Source organism: Sturnus vulgaris, chromosome 10, assembly GCF_052056855.1.
Source record: "Sturnus vulgaris isolate bStuVul1 chromosome 10, bStuVul1.hap1, whole genome shotgun sequence".
NCBI lineage: Eukaryota > Metazoa > Chordata > Aves > Passeriformes > Sturnidae > Sturnus > Sturnus vulgaris.
Window position 1 is genome coordinate 16,826,950 of NC_142252.1, and position 25,766 is coordinate 16,852,715.

The 25,766-nt window shown below is 46.4% G+C and overlaps 1 protein-coding gene across 1 annotated transcript; it reads left to right on the top strand.

Moving 5' to 3' along the window:
* Window positions 1–5,418: 5,418 nt before the first annotated feature.
* On the top strand, window positions 5,419–24,400 carry EIF2B5 (eukaryotic translation initiation factor 2B subunit epsilon). The gene is made up of 16 exons (XM_014871594.2): window positions 5,419–5,597; window positions 6,689–6,813; window positions 7,562–7,747; window positions 7,844–8,021; window positions 9,219–9,299; window positions 9,960–10,037; window positions 10,118–10,430; window positions 11,008–11,153; window positions 11,446–11,581; window positions 12,034–12,135; window positions 12,774–12,881; window positions 13,759–13,849; window positions 14,649–14,772; window positions 19,867–19,992; window positions 21,487–21,597; window positions 22,663–24,400. Exons 1-16 carry the CDS (start codon window positions 5,445–5,447, stop codon window positions 22,726–22,728), a joined length of 2,124 nt encoding a protein of 707 aa, XP_014727080.1. The 5' UTR covers window positions 5,419–5,444; the 3' UTR covers window positions 22,729–24,400.
* Window positions 24,401–25,766: the final 1,366 nt, after the last annotated feature.

Genomic DNA, 25,766 nt, shown 5'->3' on the forward strand with positions numbered 1-25,766 from the left:
AGGGAAGGATGCAGGTGACACTAGGTCTTGTCCCTGTACTGCTGTGCAATACGGTATTTTTCCACCCATCTCCACAGTCCCAAGGTTGTGGTTATCCAGCCCCACACCTTTTTCTCTCTGGCTCAGCCCACAGATCTCTTCCTAAGAGAGATTATTAAGACTATTAAATGCAAGCCTGCCTGGGCTACCCTGACATACCTCCTTGGAGAGGGCCCTTCCCAGCTTCTCTTGCTACACATATCCACACATATCAGAGCTGGAAATGGGTTATCCGGGAAAACAGGAGGCAGCTCTGCTATGTCCCACCTTATGCACCACTGAACAGGGAAAAAGAATCTGCTCAGAGGCTGCCACCCCATTTTGCATGGCTCAGTGCAGAGACAAACAGGAGTGCAAAGCAGGGGGTAAACTGTGGACTAAGGTAGGGTTTGAGGCCAGAGACCCCAGGGAAGGAGGTGCTGCTGGTGCAGCAGCAGTGCAAAACATTGTATGTGAATAAGGAATAGAGAAAGGGCAGGGGAACTCTGCAGACTGAGGAGCCTTGCTCCAGGGTGTTCATGCTCAGGCAGTCCCCATGTGACTGGGAGTGCCTGTCCCTGTGACTGCTCCAGCACTCTCCCCCACGGGAAATGTGCTTTCCTCTTCAGGCTTAAGCAGCTTCTGGGGTCACACAGGGTGTCTGCCTCCAGGGACTGCTGTCCCTGTGGCTGGAGCACATGCCAAGCTCAGATGGCCACTGACTCATTTTCCACCCCTGGACAGGATGTCCTCACTGAGCTCACTGAGGAGTTTGTGCCTGCCATGGCCAAAGCCTCCTTAATCTCTGAGAGTGACCAGAGGATGAATCAGCAGAGGATGGAGCCAGAGCATGAGCAGTAGTAGTGGAAGGGCAGCACGCAGGTGCTCCTGCATCTGCACATGGTTACCTGGGCAAGACCATGTCTGTTAGCTGGACATGAGCATCATCATGTCTTATCACTCTGGGGCTGGTGTTTCTCCTCGGGAGAGCTGTTGGGAAGGGATAATGGAAGCAGTGTCCTGAAGGATGAATCACATCACACAGAATTCATCCACGAGGTACCTAAGAAATCTGGAAGGAGCTATTGCTTGCTGAGATCATGTGGAGAAAGAAAAACCATTGCAAGCAGAAGAAACTGAAGCAAAGTTTGCAATGGAAACTCAGCTAAAATATCCAAGGGCAATATATCCTACTGCTCAGCCTGTGTCTATGAGGGCAGAGCCTGGGACCAGGAAAAGTCCTAAGAAAAAGTAAATTAGAGAGAAGTTTACCCTGGGACTTTGCTATGCTTTCCCTCTCATTTCAGGTTCCTGAGCTCCAGGCAGGGCTGCTCAGTGGCAGACAGACTGTCACGTGGATGTTCCTTTTTTAAGTAAGCAGAGGGGCACTTCTGCTGTCCCCTGTCTCTCCAGGGAGACCTGTGCCCTGCTCAGCTTAACATACCTGTGTGGTATCCAGAGACATGGGATGAACATCCACCAGCAGCCCCTCTCTGCTGCGAATGCTTTGCTCCTTGCAAATGGACCCCTCCAGCCTTCCATGTTCTGGCAGCTGGGGAAGTGCTGATGCAGCTCCTGTCTCATTGCATGTCCCAGCTGGTACAGCAGCAGCTGAGTACAGGGAGTTGTGGTAAACCAGAGCTCAGGCAGCAGTAATCCATTCTCCCTGTAAGCAGGTGAGGGATGCTGTGCCCAGCATCTCTGTGGTGGAAAGGAATTCCAGGTACAAGCAAGTACCCCACCCAGGGGAGCTGGAAACCCAGGGGGATGCAGACAGGGTGGCTGCATGTCTGGTTCACCTTCTCAAGTCTGTCAACCCAGGAGCCAAAAGTGGACGAGGCCCAGCAGTTCATCTGACAGAAACTCTCTGCTGAGAAGCACAGGAGAAGCCCAAATGAGCAAAAAGTAGATGAATAGCCTGTGAGTCAGTATCCCTGCTGTCCCTGCTTGGCCAGAGCCCAGGGTGTGGGAGGGAGGGAGGCAGAAGGGTTGGAGTGTAAAATCTGTCTGGCTTTCATGCTTACTGACTGACTTGCGGTCTGCACTTTTATTTTTCCCTGCAGAACTTGGTTCAGTGCTCAGGTAAATCTTGTTCCAGGCACAGAGTCATTCAGATGTCTGTGTCCTGGCCATTGTCTACCTCTTCTCCTAGGGGCAGGAACTCCTTCAAGGGTGCTTGGGGCAGGCAGACTCCTTTCTAGACCTGCTAAGTGAGCATCAGCTGGCCTGGGTAAGTCCAGGACACTGCCCTGAATGCCCAGGGTTCTGTATGCCAGGGTTCATGACCTGCCCCTGTCACCTCTAGCACTGTGTGGGAACAGCCCCAACCAAACCAGGCTCCCTGCCAGCATGGAGTGGGCCAAGAAGAGCTGAGTTTAGGCACTAATTACATCCCTGACCTGGAGCTGACATGACAGAAGTCTCATAGCTCTGCTGAAGGCACAGAAGGATGCTCTAAGGGCATCAGAGCTGCTGGCCATCAGGCAGGACATGTGAGGGGAAATTAACCTTGTGTTAGTTACATGGTTCATCCATGCAGACTTCCTGTGATCCTCCTCATTGCATTGATCTTCATCTCACCATTCTGGGGACTTCTTGATCTCACTCAGCCCCTGGGGAGCCCCAAAGCTGTCTAAGATAGGATCAAACCCAGAGCTACCTGCCAAGGCTTAGAGATGCCTCATGGGCCATTGTGTCTGCAGAGGGAAAAGCCAGAAAAAAACCAAATGCTCAGAGAGAGCAAATGAAAAGAGAACAGGGTGTAAAATACAGGAACAGGGACCAGAAAGATGTCCTAGGAAAGCAGAGCATCCCTACCAGGCTCATCATTCCCAGAGTTGGTGTGTGCTGTTCTCTCCAGGGTGGCGCTGTCCAGGGATATCCAAGGATGAGGCAGCAAGGAAAAGTCCCACAGTCTCTGTGTCTTCCCACCCCTCTGCCCAGCCACTGTGGGATACTGGGATTTATAGACCTCCAGTCAAACCCAGCTCAGCCTCATTTCAGTTTTCCTGAGGTAATTTCAGTTTTAAAAACTCCCCTGGAATTACATTGCTTTCAGAAAATGTTTGGCCTGGGTGCCGCTAGTCTGCAAGTTCACAGTGAGATCAAATGGAAGTATGTCTGCAAAGCCTGAGGAATATTTATCAAGCTGATTTTGAGTTTAGTTCATTAGCAATTACCTTGATTTGTCTTCCCCTGTTCTTGCCAATTTACCAGGGCAACGTCTTGGAAATTCGCCTCATTTGGAAAGAACAGGATGTAATTAGCCAGATAATCTGCTGATTCCCCCATCAACCTCTCTGTGCCCGGTCCCAACACACGCAGTGGCTGTGCAGGCTGGATCAGACCTGATTTCTGGTGCTGTTTATGCACTTAGTGCCACATAGGCAGGAACTAAGATGCTGTCCTGCCCCCAGGCAATGACAAATCCACCTCTTGGATCACTCCTCAGGCTGTAACCCCTGGGCTGAAACCATCTGGGAGCTTTCTGGGGTTAGTTCCTTTGCCAGGGCAAGAGAATTCACAGGGGTATGCAGATACCAATTTTGAAAAGGATGGGGATGATTTATTTCCCATGGGCAGCCCATTTCTATTTTCTTGCTGTGTCCATCCTTGCTGCTTTTTTCCAGACCACTAGCTAAGGTCAAGCAGCTCAGCCTCAAGTTGCGGCACAGCAAGGGCTCAGTCACAAGTCACTGGGCACAGATGGCACCACGTAAGTGACGCCTGAACATTTTAACTGCTCAGGGAAATTTCAGGGAATACCCAGTGCTGCAGAGTCCTTCAGGAGACAGAGGAGACTTTGTTTTCTACAGCAGTCCTGGACCTGCAATTCAGCCGATGGGGAGGAACACTGCATGTTGCCTATTACAGCTTTCTTCCCTTTAGTAAAGAGCCTTCAGCAATGTCACGGGGGCTGTACAGCACTGCCCATGATATTGGGGCAATGCTGTAGGTCTGTGGTTAAGTGGGGCCTCCCTTTATTTCACTCCCTCAGGATAGAAAGGCCATACTGTGTGCCTTGGGCTGATAAGCACATGCCACCTTCCGCCCTTGGGAGAGGCCCTACCATGGAGCTGGGGGTGCAAATGCCCTGGGTTTCTTTCAGACTACAACTGAATTTGAGACTCTTTGAGTCTTTGGCTTGTCACTTAATAGCAGATGACAGCAGCGAGGACCAAAGCAGGGTTTCACAGTGGGTCGGTTTGTGGGGGCCGAGAGACATCAAGAGAGGCTGGTGAGGTGACAGAGCAGGGGCTGTGAATGCCTGTCCCACGTGGAGAGGGGCAACGGGACAAGGCAACGAGCACCAGGTCCTGCAGCAGCCAGCACTGGAAAGGGCTCTCCTGCTGCCAGGCTCAGGACTCTCTACTGTCCTGCTGCCATCCCATTAGGAGCTCCCTAGGGAGGTCTTTCAGCCTGTTCTGGTTTTGAATGCAGGGTTATCACACAACTTTTCCTCAGTGACAAATGAGCAAGTGCTGTGTGAACTGTGCCAGGTAAGTCCTGCAGCCCTGGGACCAGCAGCAGGGAAAGGCAGCAGAGGAGGGACGCAGTTGAGGGCAGGTTTCTGTGCTGAGCGCTCTGCATGGCCCATCCCATTCTGCGGACCAGGATAGTACTGAAGCACAATCAGAGCTGTGCTAGGACAGAGCCTGGGCTGGGGCACAAATGGCTGGAGGGGATGGGGAACTGACAGGGGGGACAGCCAGACACCAGCACTGCAGCATCCCAGCTGCTTCACCAAGCTGAGAGGAAGAAAAATGCCACCTCCACCTTCAGAAATCACGTCTTCTTTCCTCCCATCCACTCTGGAAGGGTCTCTGAGTGAGCTCCGAGGGGTCTCTCAGGGGCTGTGGGTTTTGGGGACAGCTTTTTGATGGCAGGTGTGAGCTGTGCGTGACGGGCTGCTTCACATCAAGGCTATCCTTTGCAGAAGGAGCGTCTGGACATTTGGAAACGCAGCACAAACACGTCGCTGCTAGGAATTGTATCAAAAAACATCGCTGCTCCCAAAACCAGACACCACCAGGGTCACATCAAAGCACTACGCACACCCTGAGGCCACCTGGGAATGTCGGTGGGGACATTCAGGCCTTCCCCAGGCCGGGTCCCGGCTGTGCCCAGCCCTGGCACAGGGAGCTGCGCTGCTCTATCCCCGCTCCCTCCTCGGGGGATGGCGATGAAACGCCTCCCCCCCGCTGCTGAGGCCGTGCAACGGCGGATCTTCGCCACCGAGGTGATGCCGGGAGGAGGAAGATGGAGATGGAGATGGAGAGGCAATGAGCAGCTCTCGCCCCGCTCCCGCCCCGTTCCCGCCCCGCTCCCGCCAGGACGCACCGCCCCGCGCTGTTGTGGCCCCGCCGAGCGCCCGTTGCCGCTCCCGTCGCGAGCGGAAGCGGAAGCGGCGGCGGCCGCGTGCGGCGATGGCGGCCCGCGGTACCGCGCGGCGCGGGGCGGGCGGTGGGTCCGCCCGCGGCCCCGACCCGCAGGAGGAGCCGCCGCCGCCGCTCCAGGCCGTGCTGGTCGCCGACAGCTTCAACCGCCGCTTTTTCCCGATCTCCAAGGACCGGCCGCGGGTGAGAAATCCCCTCTGGGTGCTGCTGCCTGCGCCGTGCCGGTGCCTCCGGGGCCGCCTGTCCCGGTGTGCACCGTCCCGGGAGACCAGGCTGGGCCAGGAGGGGGCGAGGCCTCCCCCGGCCCCTCGGGTTCGGGCATCCCCCGCCGTGGCTTCTCCTGCGCTCCGACAGTTCTCGCCCGTGGGAGTTTCTGTCCCCCGCTGGAGAGGCAGCGAGGGTCTAATTGCTGTGTTGGTGCTGTCCCCTTTTCCATATGGCGTGGCACGCTGCGCTGTTGGCTCCTCGTCTGTGGCTGGTGCAGGACTGACAGCGGGTTTGGACAGGCTTGTTTCTGATAAATGAAACAAACAAAATCTTGGTCCTTGACAGCTGTAATACGTGGAAGAATATGGCCAGAAAAATGGATGGGGGTAGTATTTCAATTATCCAGCTCAAAAGGCTGTGTGTTAAAGGAACATAAAAAGCTTCTGGAGACTTCAGGTCTGAACAATTATCTTATGTCGCTTGCTGATTAAGTGTTGGTGGTGCTTGTAATTATACACGCGAGCTCAGGCCTAAAATGAAACAGCACCAAAAATCAATTAAGGAATGGTATGCCATCACTCAGGTATGACTCAGTAACTCAGTTTAAATCTCAAGCCAAGAGAGTACTTACTTCACTTTAGGTTGAGCTTTTTTTTTCCCTTGTTTAATTCTGGACACTCATATTCCTGTGGCTTGATCATTCGTGTCTGACAGGTTTTTCTTGAAGCAGTTAATGCCTGAGTCAGGGAATCAGCACTTTTGATTTTTTCCCAGTCTCTGTCATTTATCTGAATCTTCTTGAACAGTTTTCAGTGATAACTTCACTTTTTTTATACCTTTCTTTCTGAACTGAGGATCTGCCCCTAAAAGATCACAAATTAGCTCTTACTGTTTAGATGAACTCTGAAAGATTTTTATAAAACCTGGTGGAGCACTACTTGTGTTACGTTTCTGATACTATTGATGACATTATATCCCCAAGCTGGAAGGGGCTGTTGCTGATGTTGGGGTACTGAGTGTTTGTTCAGCTATCTGTAGGGTTTTTTTGTTTTTTTTTTTTTTTTCAGGCTCTTTTACCTATGGCAAATGTGGCCATGATTGACTATACCTTGGAGTTCCTAACAGCAACTGGAGTGGAAGAAACGTTTGTTTTCTGCTGTTGGAAGTCAGCTGAGATAAAAGAGCATTTGCAGTGAGACTCTCTTCTTCTTTTTAATTTTATAATGGAAATTATTCTTGAAAACATTGAAAGCCTCGCTGATTGTTATGAAAACTGTAAGAGACACCCTTTCAGCAGTGGTCTCCTAGCATGTCTCAGAAAAGACCATTCCTGCTGTGTAGGAGGCTGGTTGTGCAGTGTGTTAAAACGGTTGAGTGTTGTGGGACTGCTCCTCAGTTCACCTTCTGAGTGTGCCTGAGCCTGGCAATAGCGGGGTCACTGTCATAGGATGGTCCTTGCATCCCCTTACAGGTGTGGCATGCACTGGGACACTATATCCTAGTGTGGCTGCAGGAATGTAGCCGTGGAAAGGGGTTTTAACCCTTTAAGTGCGGCGGAAATAAGATGCACAGCTACATGGTCGTCTTTCATGACAGGAAGAATGAGACAAGTTTATTCAGAAACACACTTGGTTTTATAGCATGACTCGCAACTGCAAGAGTAGAGAAAAGGTGATTGGCTCAGAGAGAAGACACCCCATTGCCAGGGCCTGGTCACACACCACAACGGGTGTTCTATCTTGTTATTAATTCCTTTTTATTTTGACCAGTTTATCACCCTAGGAGAATTTTTCCCTAGCCTTGAGCTGGACCAGCTTATCGGCTGGAAAAGCTCTAGCCTGGAATATTTTTCAGGCTGTAATTTTCTTACTTTCTCGATATGTGTCCTACAAAGGAACAGCTTCTTTGTGCCTTCCTGATGGATTTTTTCCTTCTTGCAGGAAATCCAAGTGGTGCCGGCACACGTCTCCCAACACAGTGCGCTTTGTCACCTCGGACCTGTACCGCTCCCTTGGTGACGTGCTGCGAGACGTGGATGCCAAGTCCCTTGTTCGTTCCGACTTCATCCTTGTCACTGGTGATGTGGTGTCCAACTTCAATATATCCAAAGCCCTGGAAGAGCACAAGTAGGTGCTGGAAGAATGAATGCTTGCCTGGTGTGCTGAGACTGCGGTCTGTAGCTCTCTGAGGAGTGTTCTCATAGTTCTGCCCTCCTTTTTCAGGTTGCGTCGTAAGATGGAAAAGAATGTGTCCGTGATGACGATGATATTCAAGAAGTCCTCGCCTGGCCACCACGCCAGGTGCAAGGAGGATGACATTGTTATTGCTATGGACAGTGCCACAAACCGTGTCCTTCACTACCAGAGAACGCAGGGGCTGAAACGATTCCGCTTTCCTATGGTGCGTCTGGAACCTGGCAGGTGGAAAAGGGCTATGGTAGTGAAGCAGCTCACCCAAGGAGATCTTCCTTGAATGAGGGCTGGGGAACTGTCCTAGCTGCTCCTCTTGAAGGAGTAGATGATAGGAAGTAACTTGGGTTAAACTGGCTTTTTTTCCCCTTAAACTCTATTTGAAGCTTGGTGAAATGATGATGGCAACGTGCATGTTTGTGATTCATTTTAGTTTGAACATGAGGCAGATGTGTTTCTCACAGTTCAGGTTTTGCCCTTTATTTCCTTTCCATGATGTAAAGCAAGGGAAGATTATTTGTACTATCACAGGGGCTCCCAAACTGATGTGCATATACCACTATCATACACAGACCATTTTTACCAAATCATTTAGGTTGGAAAAGACCTCTGAGATCAGAGAGTCCAATCTTTGATCACCACCTTATCAACTAGACCATGGCACGTCCAGTCATTTCTTGACCACCTCCAGGGGTGGGACACCAACACCTCTCTGGGCAGTCCATTCCAGTGTTTAACATCCCTTTCCTTTTTGAAGTGTTGTTGAGCCTCACATGGGATGGATTACAGAGGTGCAAGGAGTGGTACCTCCTATTACCTGTTTGTTCACCTAATAACGTAGTAAATACTCTGTAAATGTCTGTGGAGACACTTTCTCCATGAGATAGATGGACCAGTTTCTTTCTTCAGCTCAGAACTAAGGCTGTGATTGTATAATATTTTCATCCCCAAATCAGTAATCAGGAGGTTATTTCATGTCTTCAAATGGAAGTACAAATCACCGTAGGAAACCAAAAAGGAAAACCAAAAGAAACAAAACTCAACAATACAAAACTGACCCACAGCTGTAAAAATTGTGTTTGGATTTATCAGTGGTTTTTTGTACAGTTTTAGCTCCCAAAGACTGAATTAAGGAGCCTTCTGGAAGAAGAGTGATTGTTGGAATTACAATCTGTGGGAGACCTGCACTTTGTAGGGGCAGGGGCAGTCTCTGCTGGCTGACTCAGCTCTTTGTGTGACCAGTCTGTGCCTGCCAAGATTGGGTCTAGTGTAGACTGTAGGTTTCTCTGATCCTCAGAACTTCAGCTAGTTTAATAATTCAGTCAATACTGCCCCTGGATTACGGAAGGCTTTTGGGGTTCAGTACTGCATGAGACACTCAAGTCATCTGAATTTTTTCCTCTTTCAGAGTCTGTTCCAGAGCTCTATTGAGAATGTCGAGGTGCGCCATGACTTGCTAGACTGTCATATCAGCATCTGTTCTCCACAGGTAGGCTCTGTCCTTCCAAGGGTCCAAAATTCAGTCTTGCTCCCTTGGTACTTATTGCTGGTGTGCAGGGTGTGTGTGGCCTGAGTACTGGGTTTGGAAAACAGAACTGGCTGAGCTGAGAGCCTGGGTGATCATGTGGTGCTGCTGTGTGGAACACATGGGCGCTCAGTCTGTTTCTGGCATCCATCGCTCAAGCTCAGGCAGAACTACATGGTGGATGCATCCAGAGAGTGTCTGATTTGGCACAGGATGAAACTATTTCAGAAAAGAAGTGATTTCACTTTGGGTGTAATAATATCTGTGTAGCAGAGGTGGTGGCTGTGCTGTGGAGGAGTGTCAGTACTTGTAAGCTGGTACCATGTTAGGGTAACATTCAGGGTTGTTCCAGCTAAGGCTCACTAACATATCTTCCAGATCTGAAAAAGTTTGTCTGCAGCCTTCATCTGGGGGTTAAACTACATAAGGCTGGGAAAATTGTTTAGAAATGCTTAAGCAATGTCTTGCCCCTTTTGGAAACCAGAATCTGTTCATTCTGGAGGAGTAGTAGGAGGAGGAGATGAGAGAGTCAATATTCCTAGCAGAAGGAGTCAGACCATCACTTTGCCATTTTGTATAACTTGACTCTAACTATGTTATTTCCACGTACTTTATTCCTGGCAGGTGGCTGAACTGTTCACAGACAATTTTGACTACCAGACACGGGATGACTTTGTGCGTGGTCTGTTGGTGAATGAGGAGGTAAGGAGAGGGTTGTTTCAAGGGAGATCCTGTTACTTTGCCTTAGAGAACTTTCTGACGTGCTCCTGCCTGTCTGCCAGGTCCTGGGGAACCAGATCCATATGCATGTAACAACAGAAGACTATGGTGCTCATATATGCAACCTGCTGATGTATGAAGCTGTGTGCTCTGACATCATCCGGCGCTGGGTTTATCCTCTCACTCCAGAGATGAACTTCACTGATGACAAGAACCAGAGTTACACCCACTCTAAACACAACATTTACCGAGGGGTGGATGTGAGCCTTGGGCACGGCAGCGTGCTGGAAGAGAACGTGCTCATCGGGCAGGGAACTGTCATTGGCAGCAACTGCTTCATCACTAACAGCATTATTGGGCAGAACTGTAGGATAGGTGAGTGCAAGAATGGGGGATGTGCCAGCCTTGCCAGGCCAGGGCACACATTTGTTGGGATTCAGTTTTTAAAGTGTGTTTGGTACTGAGAGAGGATAATAGGTGGGTACTGATTGATTGCTAATGGGGAGAAAGGAGAAGAACTTGGTTTTCCAGCAGAGGAAATAGATCAAAGTTTTCAGGGTACCATAATGAAGCTGGAAAGTACTTCATGCAAATGAGTTGTTTCAGCAGCAGACAATACATGACCCTTATTGATCTAGATTTATCAACCACCAAATTCCTGCAAATGAGGGACATCTGTCCCTATTTTCATGAGCTGTTTCCTAGCAGCTAACTCCTTACTTTGCTCCCTCCTAGCTCACTCCTTCTTAGCTTTGGCTGGATTTTTGATTTTTCTTGTGATTTGGCTATGTTTGTCCAAAACTGAGATGTCAGTTGTTACTCTCAAGTCTCTAACATCCATCATGCATCAAGGCCACTGGGAGTCAGTAAGATGCTTCCTAGTAGACTCAACAGTGTCAGAGAGCACCAGACAGCCTTCCTCAACATATTTGTACTTGGTGGTGTATAACAGGTGATGAAGTCAAGTTGGATGGAGCTATTCTGTGGGACCGAGTGCACATAGCAGATAATGTGGAGATCCACCATTCTGTTATCTGCAATGAGGCTGAAGTGAAGGAGAAAGTAAAGCTAAAGCCCCGCTGTGTCCTCTCTTCTCAGGTGAGCTGATTGATGTCTGTTCTGCTTTCTGCCCCTCTTGGCAGGTTACTCATTTTACACTGTACTATTCCAGAGCACAGGGCTGCCCCAAGCCTTTTTGCAGCGTTGGAGACTGTGCTATTGCTCCTACCCTTTTCTTCTTTTTGCTTGGCTGGGGCAGTATAGTATGGAATGTAGCAGTTCTGGTGTCTTCAGTTGTACTTGTTACTGACAGCTTGTCTGGAGCTGCTGGTGGAGGTACAAGGAGGCAGTCAGAGTGTTTTTCATTAAGATATGTTTCACATATTTTCAGGTAGTAGTAGGTCCTGGCATCACTCTTTCTGAGGGCACAGTGATCTCTCTGCATCCCCCAGATGAGGAGGAAGAGGACGATGACCAGTTCAGTGATGATTCTGGTGTGAACAAGGAGAGCAAAGTGAAACTGAAAGGTATGGGAGTCTCTGTGCACTAAAGCTATGCAGAAGGTTTTGTCTCCCATGATCTTTTGAGGTCTTTACCAGCCCCATTCCAGATACTGCAGTGTCAGGGTGGAACTTAGTGCTGCATTCAACCTGGAAACTATGTGTTTTCATCAGGGCAAGCAAGGATACTCAGGTGTGTCCAAGAGCTTTGTCCTTGTGAAGTGCTGTTGCTACAGTGTGGGTTTGTCAAGGAATCTAAACATGGTCTGCCTAATGTTGCCACTGTAGGAAGGAGTAAGTCACTTGTCAAGGCATGTGAGAAAATCAAAGCTGAAATCCATATGCATCTGCAGGAATCCCAGCTCCCTCTTGATGAAAGCTATTTAGGGGCAGTAATATGCAGGTTATACCAGTCTATTTCAGGTTTGCCTGTAAGCAGATCTAGTACATCCACACTCTGATCACTGATTCTTTTTCAGGTTACAATAAAAAGGACGTAGGTTCAGAGGGCAGAGGCTATCTCTGGAAAGCAGATGACAAGAATGAAGAGGATGAAGAAGAGCAGAGACAAAGCCTATGGGGTGAGGAAAAGTTTAGTATGGTCACCTGGGGGTGAAAAGACTGGCATGTGTGGGGGAAACTGGCCAAGTGGGATGCTGGTAATTGTGTCTAGAGCAAGACCTGGGCTTTGTGAAGCAAACTGGCTCCAGATAACAGCTATGTGTGGAGGGAAGGTGAGGAGTAAAAGCAGGTCATGGACCAGATTCTCTATGTGTGCTCTGTGGAAGGTGTTTGTTAGATATTTGCCTTGCAGTAACACACAGAGCTGTCTGTGCTGAGAATGCTGCACTATGGGACACCAGGCCCTCCCTCAGATGGGAATGTGCTTTGGCTATTCTGGGTGCTGCTGGCTTTCTTCCTGCCAGTGGCAGTGTCTGCTGACATTGCTCCATTGTGAGTCAGCAGTCTGCGCAAACTGCAGTTGCTTCTGTCCCTGTCCTTTGTTGTCTGCCTGCAGACTCCCAAAAATTCCCATTATCCTAGTGCCAGCGGTAGTGTTCCCTCTGCAGCAAATATAATCATCTGGACCTGTAAATAGAAGGTTGCAAGGACAGATAGTTGCTGACTTGGTCGGGAAGTCCCTGGGACACCTGCTTCCTCATGGCATGTGATGGTTGCAGCTTTTGAGTGCTGAATGTTGCATCTTCTCCTTCCTCAGGCCCAGCTATGCACTCAGAGGAAGAGAGTGAATCTGACAGTGACCTGAGCGTGGGCTCTGAGGAGCCAGACAGTCGGGCAGCTTCCCCTCAGCTGGATGACATCAAAGGTGAGATGGACCCTGAAGAAGTACAGTGGCTCTGTAGATAATGCAGTGTATGAGGTTTGTGCTGCTTTCTCTGGGTGTATTGGAAAATTTGTGCACCCCTATGATACGTTGTTTCCTGGTCTCATTTTCTGCATTTTCTACAGAGTTCTTTAATATTCCCTGTATCACTGCTGGGCTAAATGAAGGTAGTCAAGGATGAGAAACTAGACAAAGAGCTAGATTTTTCTTACTCCTGATCACTGGACCTTCACGAAAGAGACCTCCCTGAGTTGTCTCTTTAAATGGCAGTGTCATTGCCTAATTTTAGAGACTACGGGAAGGTCCAGGTTTCTGTATGGACAGCTTACTACTGTAATCATTCTTGAGAAATAAATGTCCTTGTAGGAGCTGCCTCTTTTGGCAAAGATGTTTTGGTTTTCTGTTTTGTTGTGTTAAGCTTACGTGGATTTGAAAGAGGTTCAGGCCAAATTGGAAAAATCCTAAAACTTCTTCATGTTGGAATATTTCCCCAAAGGAAATTAAAGCAATAAATTTTAGATTTTAAGTAATACTTTCAGTTATGGGAAGATGAGGTTTGTCTGAATAAGAAAGGCTTGATTGTGAAAGTGTAATAGAAAGTCTGCCCTAAAAGGCTGCAGAGGTAAATAGCTCTGTACTCGTTAATGTGGGTAGATCAATATTTAGTAGGTAGTTTCCTTTGTTTGAATGTATCCCACTATTTATAAGTATAGTTGCTGTGTGTTTGTGTCAGCTTAAAGAGAACTAAGACATCTGTGTCAGAATGCTTTTTTTGTAAGGGGAATCATTCGTTCAGTAGTGAGCAGTTTGAAGAATCTCTTTTTCTCTCACGTCTAACTGCCTGTCCTTTTTTCATTAGTTTTCCAGAATGAGGTCCTGGGTACATTACAAAGAGGTGAAGAAGAAAACATTTCCTGTGACAACCTGGTCCTGGAAATCAACTCCCTCAAGTGAGTTGGGGATGTCCTCAGGGATCCTCAGGGTGTCCTTAGGGATATTGTCCCTTGTGCTGAACAGTTGGGATTGACAGCAGAAAAGGAGATTGTCAAAAGAAAAGGAGAAACCATGTGAATGCTCGTTGTTAGACATTTTATCAGTATGGAGCATGAGAAATGCAACTTAAACATCATGACTGAATGACAACAGGAGTTGATGGAGAGCACCAGCTGCATCTCTAGCATCCTTGGTGGTTAGGCTTTTCCTGCCCCACCTCTGTAACAAGAGATTGAATTGCTGCTAAATAACTGTGGACTGAAGAGAACAAGCCAGTTCTTGGCACGGCTGCCTGGAAGTTCATGCAGGGTCTGCTGCTCTCAGCATTGCAGCATTCAGCCAGCTGCCTGCAGCTGGGGCTGGCCTGAGGTGTGGCTTGTCCACAGTATTTTTGCAGCAGCAAGTCTAGAACACATAATCAGAGTGCCTTTTATCTAGTGTTTGTCAAATCCAAACCTGTGTGCTTGCTTTTGTGCAGGAGCATTCCTAAAGCACTCTGGTAAATGTGAGGGTGCTGTCCCTGCAGCAGCTTGTTCCAATTGTGTTAACAGATTTTCAGGACTTGCAGCCTTATGCAGGGCCTGATGCAAGGCAAAGTGATTTTATTGTCTGACTATTTGGAAAATGAAATAACCAAATAAAAAATAGATTGAGAAGATTAAAATCAGATTTTCTGCTCTATCTCTGTGAATAGCCACAGTCTGCAGAGATCAAACAGTGTGAAATGGTGAGGGTTTTTTGCCTTTTTCATCGTAGGTATGCATATAACATTGGTCTGAAGGAGATGATGCAGGTGCTCAGTAAAGTGATCCTGGAGTTCCCGCTGCAGCAGCTGGATGCAAACCTGGACTCCCAGAACTATTTCTCAGCGTTACTTCCTGTGAGTCCTGCTCCATTTGACTCTTCTTTGGCTTGTCTCCAAGGGTGTAGCAGTCTTTCTGTGTGCCCTAGGTAGATGCTGCCTGAGGAATCTCTTTGTTTAAGCGTGGAGCCACTTGAACTCCTTGAGTTCATGAGCCTCTTTGTCTTCTATAGAAGTAAAAATTCACTGAAACTGTTATTCCTCTTTGACAGAGCACAGCTGAGACTGTAGGTGTGGGAGCTCTACTTCAGTACCTGTGGTTGTTTCTGTTGCCTGTGTGAGACAGTAGAAGTGTATCATTTGTAAAAGAGAAAAGAGGAGGTGTCTAAGAGATATCTTTACAGGCTTGCATTCCAGCAACCCGGTTCCAGTCCATCTCAAGTCCTGTCCTGGGGCACTGGGGAGCACTCCTCTCCCAATGGGATCCTTTCCAAGGTGTTACTTGTCTGCATACTATGACTGATGCCAGGTTTTTTTTCAGCCAAATGCAAAGGCATGATATTGTTGTCTTGGTGCAAAGATAAAGTCCTGCTTTGTTTCTAGGGAGATGGGTTGTATAGTTGGGTGTACCAACTTCGATTTCCTACCTTATGGCAGACAAAATAGTAGGATCTGTTTTAAAAAGCAGGCAATCTTCTCTTAATGGTTTTGTTCACCCAAGCTGAACTCATTGTAGTATTTTTGTCTCCCTGTTACAGTCCATTTATGTATTTGACTTTGCAAACTCTACAGATTCTAAAGATGCTCTTTCAGAATGAATAGGTCTGACACATGTTCTGACACATGACTACTTCAGTGTTTTTTTAGGACTATTTTTTTCTTTTAGGAGATTGACAGGAACACTAGACTTCCTCATAATATTTTCTCTGAGGAAGTATGTGCTTTCAATTGATGAGAAAGGGTGGAAAACTAATTCTCCTTTGTGTTGGTGTAAGCATGCTATTTAGTTCACCTCTTGGACATGTGGAGATGCCTTCTGCAGAAAATATCCGTGTAAACTGATCTGTTCTTCAGATGGCTTAGTGAGATTTTGCTGCTCACTCTGTTTAAATTCTGCTTGCTTTTGTTCATTTTTCCAGACTGTTTTCTTGAATAGCATGTCCTGTCTAGAAAAAGAGAATTGAAGGAGGAGGACCAAAGAAAGTGTTGCAACAGGTGTTAGATTCTAAGTGGAAAGCAGTACATCTAATCAACAGCTTGGTAGCTATATAGGATTTTTTTTTATCCCAGCTGGGATATGGCATCTCTTGGTCTCCCAGATTAGGCTCCTACTCTAGCATGAGAGGGAAAGGAGAATTTCACTGCAGCACCCAGTCAGAAGATGTTCTAGTCTGGAATGAAGCATATAAATGCATAAAGTTTTGCATAATTGCCCTAAACCCTTAGAAGCTAAAAATAATGGTAGTACATGAAGAGTTTCTCTGGGTAACTTTGCCTGTATATTTTTCATCAATAGAAAGCTAATGCTCATGTTTAGCAGCAGACAGAGCAAGTCAGCTCACCTTTAATGAGAAGTAGTAATAATCAAAATGTAATATTTAGAGTGACCATGTGTCATGTCATGGGCAGGTGGTATTTGTCTAGGCAGGGAATTGTGTTCGTTTATGAAGTACAAATTACCCTTAGATAAGAAAGCCAGGTGTCAAACCCATTGACCATCATGGCAGCCAGTTTCTTCTGATTCTCCCTTGTAAAAAAACAACCAGAAGTTTATTAGAGAATCCTTCTCTGGGACAATTTGTGCCACGACTGGTGCCTTCAGGGTGTTCAGGATTGCTGTGCTGACTTTCTGCACTGCATTCAGCAGGAGCACAGTGTCCTGGTGAGGTACAGGCATGTTCACTTGCACTCATGATATTTGTCACTGTTATGATAACCCAATATTTGGGATGAGATGTGCCTGTAATAGAGGCAGTGAACCAGCCTTCAGAGGTTTATTAAACACACATCACTGGTCTTCTGAGGCAGCAACTTTGTGTATTTACCAACAGTGCTCTGAAAAGACCAGTTCTTTGGGCAGAAGTTGTACAGCATCTGAATAGTTCTCTGCAACTTGCAATTCTCTGGTTAGCAAAAAGTACACTCCATTAATTTACTGATTCTTATTCACACTCTGCAAATCCCAAGCACAGGCTTGGTATAGGTTAGTACATAATGAAAGCAGCTGCTGCTGAAGTTTGCAGCTAGAACTGCCTCAGGCAATAGCAATTTTGGGCTGAGAGCTGCTCATGATGGAGTAGTTATGGAAAAGTGGTTTTACTTGTGTGAGATGGGACTACCTGCATTTTGAGAGTGATGGGTATCAGAAGCCCACTGAACCATACAGGCCTGTTCAATATTTCTCACTTTCTTTGTAGCTCAGCTCTGACCAAGAGATGCTGAAGTAAGATGGGTTGCTTATGTAAAAACTATGGTAGAGCAGTCCCAGGCAGCTCAGGAGGGGAAATTTTGGGAATGCTAAGTTATGATATATGATTTGACTTGAAACCACAGTATGTGGTCTGAAGTGTTGGCCCCTGAGCATGAAGCTCTAAAGCGTTGCAGCAATTTTAGGAAACAAGCATCTGGTAAAGAATATGCCTGTGGGTATTTTTTTCAGATGAAACATGAAGGCTTGAGAAAGAGAGGTATCCAGTTCGATGTATATCAGGTGTCTCATTCAGCTCTTGTACAAGTTGTAAAGCAAAGAAGGTACAGAAAAAGGCCTTTCCTAGAACTATAGACCTTTCCCAGAACTGGGATTCTGTAATGGTGTGTGTAGGATTGCTTATTTGGGAACCAAATGGATTTCTGCTGTCACTGAAGCCATTTATGTTGATCAGCACAGATGCCGTTGTGGTCCAACAGGTTGGACTTACAGTTTTGTCCGTCGTGTTTTGCATGTTCTTGATAGTGTTCTGTGCTGGTGGTAGGTGTGAAGTTATCTTGGTGTTGAGACTGTCCTTCTGATAAGAGAGCTGGATGACAAACCTCTTTAAAGTTGTTAGAATATCGTTGACTAGATTTGATGGAAGATGAATCTACCTGTCAGAGAAGTTTGATTGTTTTCTCCAGACTGTAGATTGTTCTGAGGAGTTATCTATGTAGAGTCAAAGCCTGAACAATTGTGATATTGTCCATAGGGCTTTCTGTCAGGTAACTTTTCACATTTTTCAGTGTTTTATCAAATCCTCATTGCAAGCTTCTAATTTTCCAGTTTAGGTTTTCACGAAACTGCCAAAATAGCCTCTCTGGTCATACAGGCTCAGAGGATGTTTTTCTGAGGGGCTCTGTGGGGCTGAGCCCTACTATCCCCATTAGCACCAGTTACAGTGCAGTGCATGTTCTCAGCTTGACATAGTATATTTTTTCTTCTTTCCCTTTTCCAGCAGCAGGCACACTGAATTGAGTTCTGGGGTTGTGAGTGTTTTCTTAATAAATAACCTGCTTTCAATAGCTTCTGGTTAGATTAGTGCCTGCTTATGATTTAAAGGTGTTAATAGAAAGGTATTGCAAAGTGTTTCTTAGCCTGGAAGGAACTTTCCAGTAGCTTTGCAGCAGTTGAGGTGAAGATTCCAAAGAATAATAAGAATGGGGAGGTGGTTGTAGAGGAGGGAAGAGTGTTTAGCATTAAGCATTTTGCTAAAGTACCTCCTTTAAATATGCCACAGAACTCTCAGTTGCTTGATACTGTGATGATCAGGATCATTCTGTGCTGTTACTGTTGTTCCTTAAACCAGTCAATGTACCACTGTACAGATGAGTTTGTTTGAACTAATCTCTTTCTTTGTTTCTGCTTGAGGCATGCAAATTCCAGTACGGTAGCATAGCAAACGTGTCTGACGGGGTGATGGAGTGCAGTACTGCAGAGTAGATGAGCAGTGTTTCCTAGTTCAGGCTACCTTTGGTAGTCCACACCAGCCTGGACTATCTCCATAGCCTGGGTTGCAGCTCCACTGTGTGTCCTGGAGCTCTTCCTCTCTCAGGTCTACTGCCTGTTAACAGTTATCCTGGACAGTATAATGTTGATTAACCCCAAATGTAGGTGACTCAAAGCTTCTTCCTCACACCCCAAGCCACTGTGAATTGCCAGTTTCTCTTCAAAACAGACCAGATGTGTTCTGTAAGGAGACACTGCTGAAGACAGCAAACCTGTGTATCTGTGCAGGTGTAGTTTCAGGGTCAACTGCTGTTGCATTACTCCATTTAAAAAGATGTGGAACTCTGATTCAGTTTCCTACGTTGTTTTTGTAGGATGGTGAGGTCATGATGTGGCCAATAAAGAGTTTTTATATCTTATCCAAGTTCTGATACCTTTCAAAATTTTTATGGACAGGGATTTAAGTATTATCTCCTATCCCAGACTCAGGTCAGTCTGTACTTTGCAGAGCTCCCTACTGCATATTTCCCAGATATGTACAAGGGAAAGAGCTGTGGGGGACTCAGAAGTATTTTTTTAAGAGGCAGCACTACAATCATTAAACTTAAGACTCCAAGAAAAATAAGTCTTGGAGGAGAGAGCAACTAATAGTGCAACAACTTCTTGCCCTTCATCCTTCTCACTCATTCCCTGCAGCAGGCTTCAGGATCCAAACAAGCCTCTAGGCACACAGCAAATGTGTGATTTGCACTTTGGGGCTGCTCTGACATGTTCCTGTTTTAGGGGTGGTTGTTTTTTACTGTTCACTTCTACTCAGCTGGTAATTAACCTGGCATTATCTTTTTCTGTGTTTCCTTATTCGTCCTTCTGCTTTGAAGGAAAATTCCACTGAAATGTCAGCTGCTCTGTGGGGGGAGGCTGTGAGTATCATGTAGGTATCTCTCCTTATCAGTCTGCAGTGAAGAGATTTTGTTTGAATACCAGACTCCATTGAACACTTTACTGTGATGATCTGATATTCTATCTGGGCAAAACCAAGAAAGCTTATAGATAATCTGAAAGCTTAGTAAAACCAGGTTCTGACCTCACATGTGAGACATGGATAGAGAGGGTCAAATATCTGAAGTAGTCAGTTGAATAGTTTCATTAAATGCTTCCCTGGGTAACTTTCTTGGTGTAACATAGCTGAGACACAGGGCTGAGTGCACCCATCCATCTCAGCTCAGGAGCTCTTCCGTGTTTTCTCCCTGCAGCTGTTGAAGAACTGGACCCCATTGTTTAAGAACTACATAAAACGAGCGTCAGATCACTTGAATGCCTTATGTGCCATTGAGGAATTCTTCTTGGAACATGACAGTCTCTGCACATCGATAGCTAAAGTGAGTGTCTGCTCCCAAATCTATCTTTGCTAGATTCACAGTGGAATGCTATGTAAATCCTATTTACATCATCACTTTTCTGCTTTGAGGGAGAGAATTTTGGGGTCTCGGTGGAGAGGGTGTGTAGAAAATCCATCTATAACAATTTCTTAAAAAAAAAAAAAAAAAGTTCTGTGTCTGCCTGTGCCTCTGAGGGAGCACAGCTGAGGGTGAGTATTAATTACCAGCCTGCAGCCTGTGGGGAGCTATTATTTTGCAGCTTCTGACATAGATGCCCTTGTTGTGTGACGCTGGAAGAGGCAAGGCCAGAGACTCGCTCTAGGAAGAGCTTCACTTTATTTATCTCTCCATAGTCCCTGGGATCTCACTGCTAAATGGTTTATCCTACTTTGGAGTGTGAAACAGAAAAGCTGTGAATAAAAGTGGAATTTTATTCAGGCTGAGCTAATTACGAAATTTGGAATAAAGGGAACCTGTCATGTGGCTTCTGAGAATTTTTATATATTCCTCCTCACAGTCCTTCACAAATATTTTGTCCCTGCATTCTGTCTGCCCTATCACATGGAGAGCATTTGACTTAAATTGCAAGGCTCCTTTAGCAACAACGCAGGAAGCCCCTGTCTGTTTTGGAAGAGCTATCCTAGAGCCTGTTTAACTCTTGATTCCTCAAGAAAGAGTAATCCTAACTTCTGCTACCAGTGCTTCTGGCTGATGGCAAAGCACTTGGGACTGGAACCAAAAGCCTTCAGTTTGGTGAGCCAAAATGTCCTTGAATTACAGCAATTGTTTGGCATGTGTCCATTGTTCTAGGGGCCTGGGTTTCCCTAGAGACTGGGAATTGAAGTGACACTTTATATTCGGAGTTGGCAAGCAGCTTTGCTAATGCTCTGCTGCAAGGAGACCACTGCGAAATGCCCGCTCTGCCTGAGCACAAAGGCACCCTGAGAACGCCTGATCACTTCTCCCCCTGCTCACGGGGCAGGGGCTGGAGCTGACGAATGACCAATTGCTTTGACACCTGCCATAAGGCACTGCAAAGAGAAAGCTGGCAGGAGGAGGGAGCCTGGGGCAGGGCTGGATAGGTTCATGCTCCTCTGCACATGTCACTGTTGTGTGTGAGCCTGCATCAGTTGCTTGTTGGAGCTGCTTTGGATATAGCGTTTGGGTTGCTTTTAAATGAGAATTTAAGTCTTGAACTGATGTCCTCTGTGACCCCTTGTTGCCCTCCTCTCAGTCATACCCAGCATCCTCAGAGCTGAAGCTGATGGGCCTTGAACTTTGACTCATTATGTGTCACAGCATCTGTCAGGAACATAAGGCTTGGTAGGAGAATCACGGTTATTTTTAACAGTGGAAGGAAAATGAAGCAGACTGAGTGCCTTCTGGTGAAGACGGAGCTGAGAGACACAGATTACGTGCAAACTTTGTACTTGGACATGAGCTAGTCCCAAAAGAGTTTATAGAGAGCCTGTTGCTCTTTTCTAATTGATGCAGGTGTTGATGACATTTTACCAGCTGGAAATTCTGGATGAAGATGTAATTCTCAATTGGTTCTCTTTGCGGGACACATCTGACAAAGGAAAGCAGCTTCGTAAAAACCAACGGGTAAGTCCCAAAGGTGTTGGGAGAGGCTGGGGTGGGGGGAGAGAGACAGACAACAGCTGCTGAAAGAAACTTCAGGTGAAGTTTGGTGTCACTGTCACCTTCTGTGGAGCAGCTGCCATCACGTGATAGGCCAAGAAAAACACCAGTGCACTGAACACTAAGCAACACAAATTTGTTCTCCAGAACAGGCCTTTCTGTGCTTTCTGCTATAATTAGCCTGTTTGGATGAGGAATGGAGGTAGTATGAGGATTTTTTCTCGTGGGCTCTCTGTAGCATGAGGCCAGCACTTTCTGGAATAGCAGCACAGCTTCTCTAAGCCAACACCCATTTGAAATGGGCTTTAGGCCAATGCCCTGTGTGCTGGCCCCATGCAATTTCTTTGAAGCTTTCATTCCTGGCTCAGCAGTCCCTTCACATATATTTCTAAGCATTTGCTGTACTGAGTGGTTTCATTTGGCTTCTGTTGCAAGGAGCATATAAACTTCCCTCCTCCATCAGGCAGAACTTTGTGCTGCAGTTTGGCTGAGCCCTGTTCCAGTCCTCCTCCCTGGATCTGGAAGAGAAGTAGAGGAAAAAAAGCCATCTGAACAACAACTTTGTTCAAGACCTTTGCAAAGTCAGCTATTAGTGTAGGTCAGCAGTGCTTTCAGCTGCTTGTTCAAACCCAGTTAAAATGTAAAATGAGCTGCCTTTTTAATAGCAGTTTCTGAGGGACGAGTTTTTTTCCCAGCAGTTTTCCTAATATGTCAGCTAAGGTGCAGCTGCCATCTCTTTGCCCTCAAGCTCTGAAAAACTCTCAAGCTTTTGTCTTTCTGCTGAGTGTTGGATTGTCTGACTGGAGGAATCTCATTTAGGAATTTAATCAGTCTGCATTTGTCCGTGGCATCCCAGTTGTTTTTCACCTAGTCGTCTGTCTCTCCCTCAATCTCCCTCCATGTCTGTTTCTTCTGGAAACACTTTCTCGTGCATGATAATGATGCTCACTCACACAGTGTATTTTTTGAGCACTTCCAGCATCTCTTAGGTGTCAGTTGTTACCCAATTATGTCTCATTCTCTCTGCAGCTCCAGAAGTTTATCCAGTGGCTGGAGGAGGCAGAGGAGGAGTCGTCTGATGGCGACCAGGACTGACATGGTGGCTCAGCATGAGAAGCGGCTCTCACTGCCTTTCTGGGCCAAGTGGGCAGGGCAAGATCAATGCCAGTGCACGGTGTGTAGATGTGGGGCCTGACATCGAAGTGACTGACAATCCCATCATTTAATTCAGTTGTGTGTTCCCAACTTTGCCACTTCCCTCCCTCCCTCATTTGCACCTTATGTTGCAACCCAGTATAAAAACTATAAGGGAAAAGCAGGAGGCGGTGATACCTAAAATCCCTCTGAAGCCTGGATATGATGTACTATAAGCTATCTTTTGGGATGTCCTTGTTACTAATAAAAAGGGAGAGAGGAGATGCAAATGCATACTATGCCCCTGTAGATCTAACCATCAGGGTTGTGGAAGAATGGTCATACAGCTAAGGTATTTGGAGTCATTGTTGCTTCTGGAGCTAAGGGAACTCCTGCTGAAGAGACACTGGCAAGATTGATGAATAAGAGCATGTGGATTGGGATCTGGAGTGCAGGACTAGAATTCAGGAGTTCTTGTGCCTGGAGAAGATGCAGTTGTCTGAGGATGCCCAAGGCATTTTGCAGCCTAGAAGGCACTTCTGTGATCATTCCAAAAGGGAAAATCTCTTGCCATCTGCCATGCTAGGATCTAACACAAATTGCACAGTGGAGTTGGTTAAACCATGTGTTTCCCATGCTGTAGAACTGGGGGGGAATGTGTGCTCAGCTTCCCCACAGGGTTGTTTGATGGTGGATGGCTGTACAGATCACCATTTCCTGCATGTGATCGTTCTTCTGTGCCCCCAGCTTAGCAGACATGTTTTAGAGAAGTGTCTGTTTCTTTATATTTTTTATGAAAAGGGAGCAGAGGTGCCTGGCTCCTCCTGCTGCACCAGCTACACTTTGTGTTTTGCCCTGGGGGCATTGACTGCACCAGCTGCTTTGAGGAGAATTCAAGTTCCTGAGTTCTGCTCCAGTGTGAAAAGGAGCGAATGGTATTTCCTTCAGCAGCACATGGTCTGTGTATCCACATGATTTCAGTTATATAAGCTTGCTTACTTCATGGCCGTTTATTTATTTGAAAACTTCCCTCAGACAGCAGGGAAAGTGCTGCAAACCCACTGTGAGGCTCTGCAGCCGTAGAGCAGCTCGGCAGGCAGCAGGGAGTGAGTGTGAGTGTGCCTCTGGCTCAGACAATGTGTGGCAGCAGCAAGGTTTAAGAACAGCTTACTTGGAAGTGTCACTGTGCTGTGTTCTCCCCTGCTCTCAGAGAACAGAGTGAAAAAGGTGCCACAACCATCAGCTTGTGTTCATAGGTGGGTTATTTGTTGGATGTGCTGATCTTGCCTCTGCCCCTTCAGGAGGAGCATGGAATAAATCCTTTGCAGGGGGAAATGCACTGGAGCTGCCCACTCAGGATATTTACTTGGCCGTTCCGTGGTGCCACAATTGTCAGTGAGGGGACAGCATTGGATGCTGGAGACCAGGGATACTGCCTCTAAAAAGCTGATGTTCAGGCAGGGCCATCTTGTGCACTCACACTATCAGTTGCCAGGATTGTGCATAAATGTCCTTGTTTTCTGACATTGCAAACTCAGTCTTGTAAATGTTGGGGAAATAGTTGGTATCTGAATTTTCTGTATCTGCCAATATTTAATTCAGGGAGCAAATAAAAACTATCCTAGTGTTACAAGCTTGTTTGCTTTTTTTGACTTGGAATTGTATGTCTCCAGTTTTATTTGCCTGAGCATGTGTAAGTTAAATAACTAATCACTGCTTTTTCCTCAGATTTTAAACACACGATAGGCAAGTAGGAAATCAGCACAGCATTGAATTAGTAAAAGTGTTCAATGGTAACTCATGACCCGTGTTTGCAACTAGAGAACAATTCATTAAAACCTCTGCACTTGGAATCCTGAAGTGGGTGAGATTTGGTTTTGTACAGAATTATGTTGCAAAGGTGAACCTTAAATCCAAAGAAATCTGTTGTCATTTGTCACTGTGGTAATTGATGGGAATGTTGGCTGACACGTCCTGCATTGTGCCCTCCTGAAGCCAGGAAGCAGGAACTGGCAGAGGCAGAGAAGGACATCTAGAGAGCCCTTAGTAAAACCATTTACAAATCAGCTGCAAGACTTGGTAATTTTAAAATCTCCTTGGACATCTCAAGTATTTTTTTTCCTTTTACAGGGTAAAGATGGCTTAAGAATAAATTTAACATGTGGTGCTGTAAATAGCTCAGTTTTGCCAAAAGTTCGTGATTACTTCTGCCAAGTAACAATTCCACCTTTGTTTTTTCCACATTCCTTCTTCCTTTGCTCCAACTCCGTGGTACGAGCTGCTTTTTTTACCTGGGAGTTAAAATCCAAGGGGAGAATGTTGCTCTGTGGCCACATCCTTCAGGCCTTGGTGGTGTGTGTGATGGGGTACTTTTACAGATGCCAAGAACAGAGTAGCAAAAAGAAAACAAATTAGGACACCTGATACTCTCCAAGGTGGACTTCTGGCATGGTGCAGCATCCTTATGTAGTGATCCGTGTTGTACTTTTTAAAGGAGCATTTATTCCGTTGCTGGAGTGTAGGGTGGGCTTGATGCTTTCTTTTTGCTTCAGTCAAGATGTTTTTTTGGTTGGAAGACTAGAAATGCCTTTGAGAGCAATCTTGACTGTGGAATCATTGCTACCCATCTCTGAGCAATGTAAGCAGTAAGTACTTTATTTTCCTAAGGCTATAATAATCAACTTGTCTGACTTCCCATCTGACATGGATGGACGGATGGATGAAACCTGGTGTCCTGTATCAAACCCATAACTTCAGTTAACAGTAGTAACCCTTTTAAAAGAAGATAGTAGTCTGGTGTTGCTTAAAGGTGTAAGTGATGGAACTCAAGTACATCCACCTCTGCTTTGGGCTGTTCCAAGATGTGCTAAAATGTCTGAAGCCTGTGTACTCTGTAAGGAGAAGCAATGTTATCAATACCGCAATTTTAAAGTTTCAATAATTGCAAAAATAAGCCAACAGGCAGTTCAGAAACTCTTCCTTGTGGACCTTGGAGTGCA

Excerpts from the sequence above, each read along its gene's own strand:
- EIF2B5 (XM_014871594.2), top strand. The coding sequence starts at position 5,445 with ATGGCGGCCCGCGGTACCGCGCGGCGCGGGGCGGGCGGTGGGTCCGCC. Across the intron at positions 12,882-13,758 it reads TCAGCTGGATGACATCAAAG|TTTTCCAGAATGAGGTCCTG; the intron begins GTGAGATGGACC and ends TTTTTTCATTAG. Across the intron at positions 14,773-19,866 it reads ATTTCTCAGCGTTACTTCCT|CTGTTGAAGAACTGGACCCC; the intron begins GTGAGTCCTGCT and ends TTCTCCCTGCAG.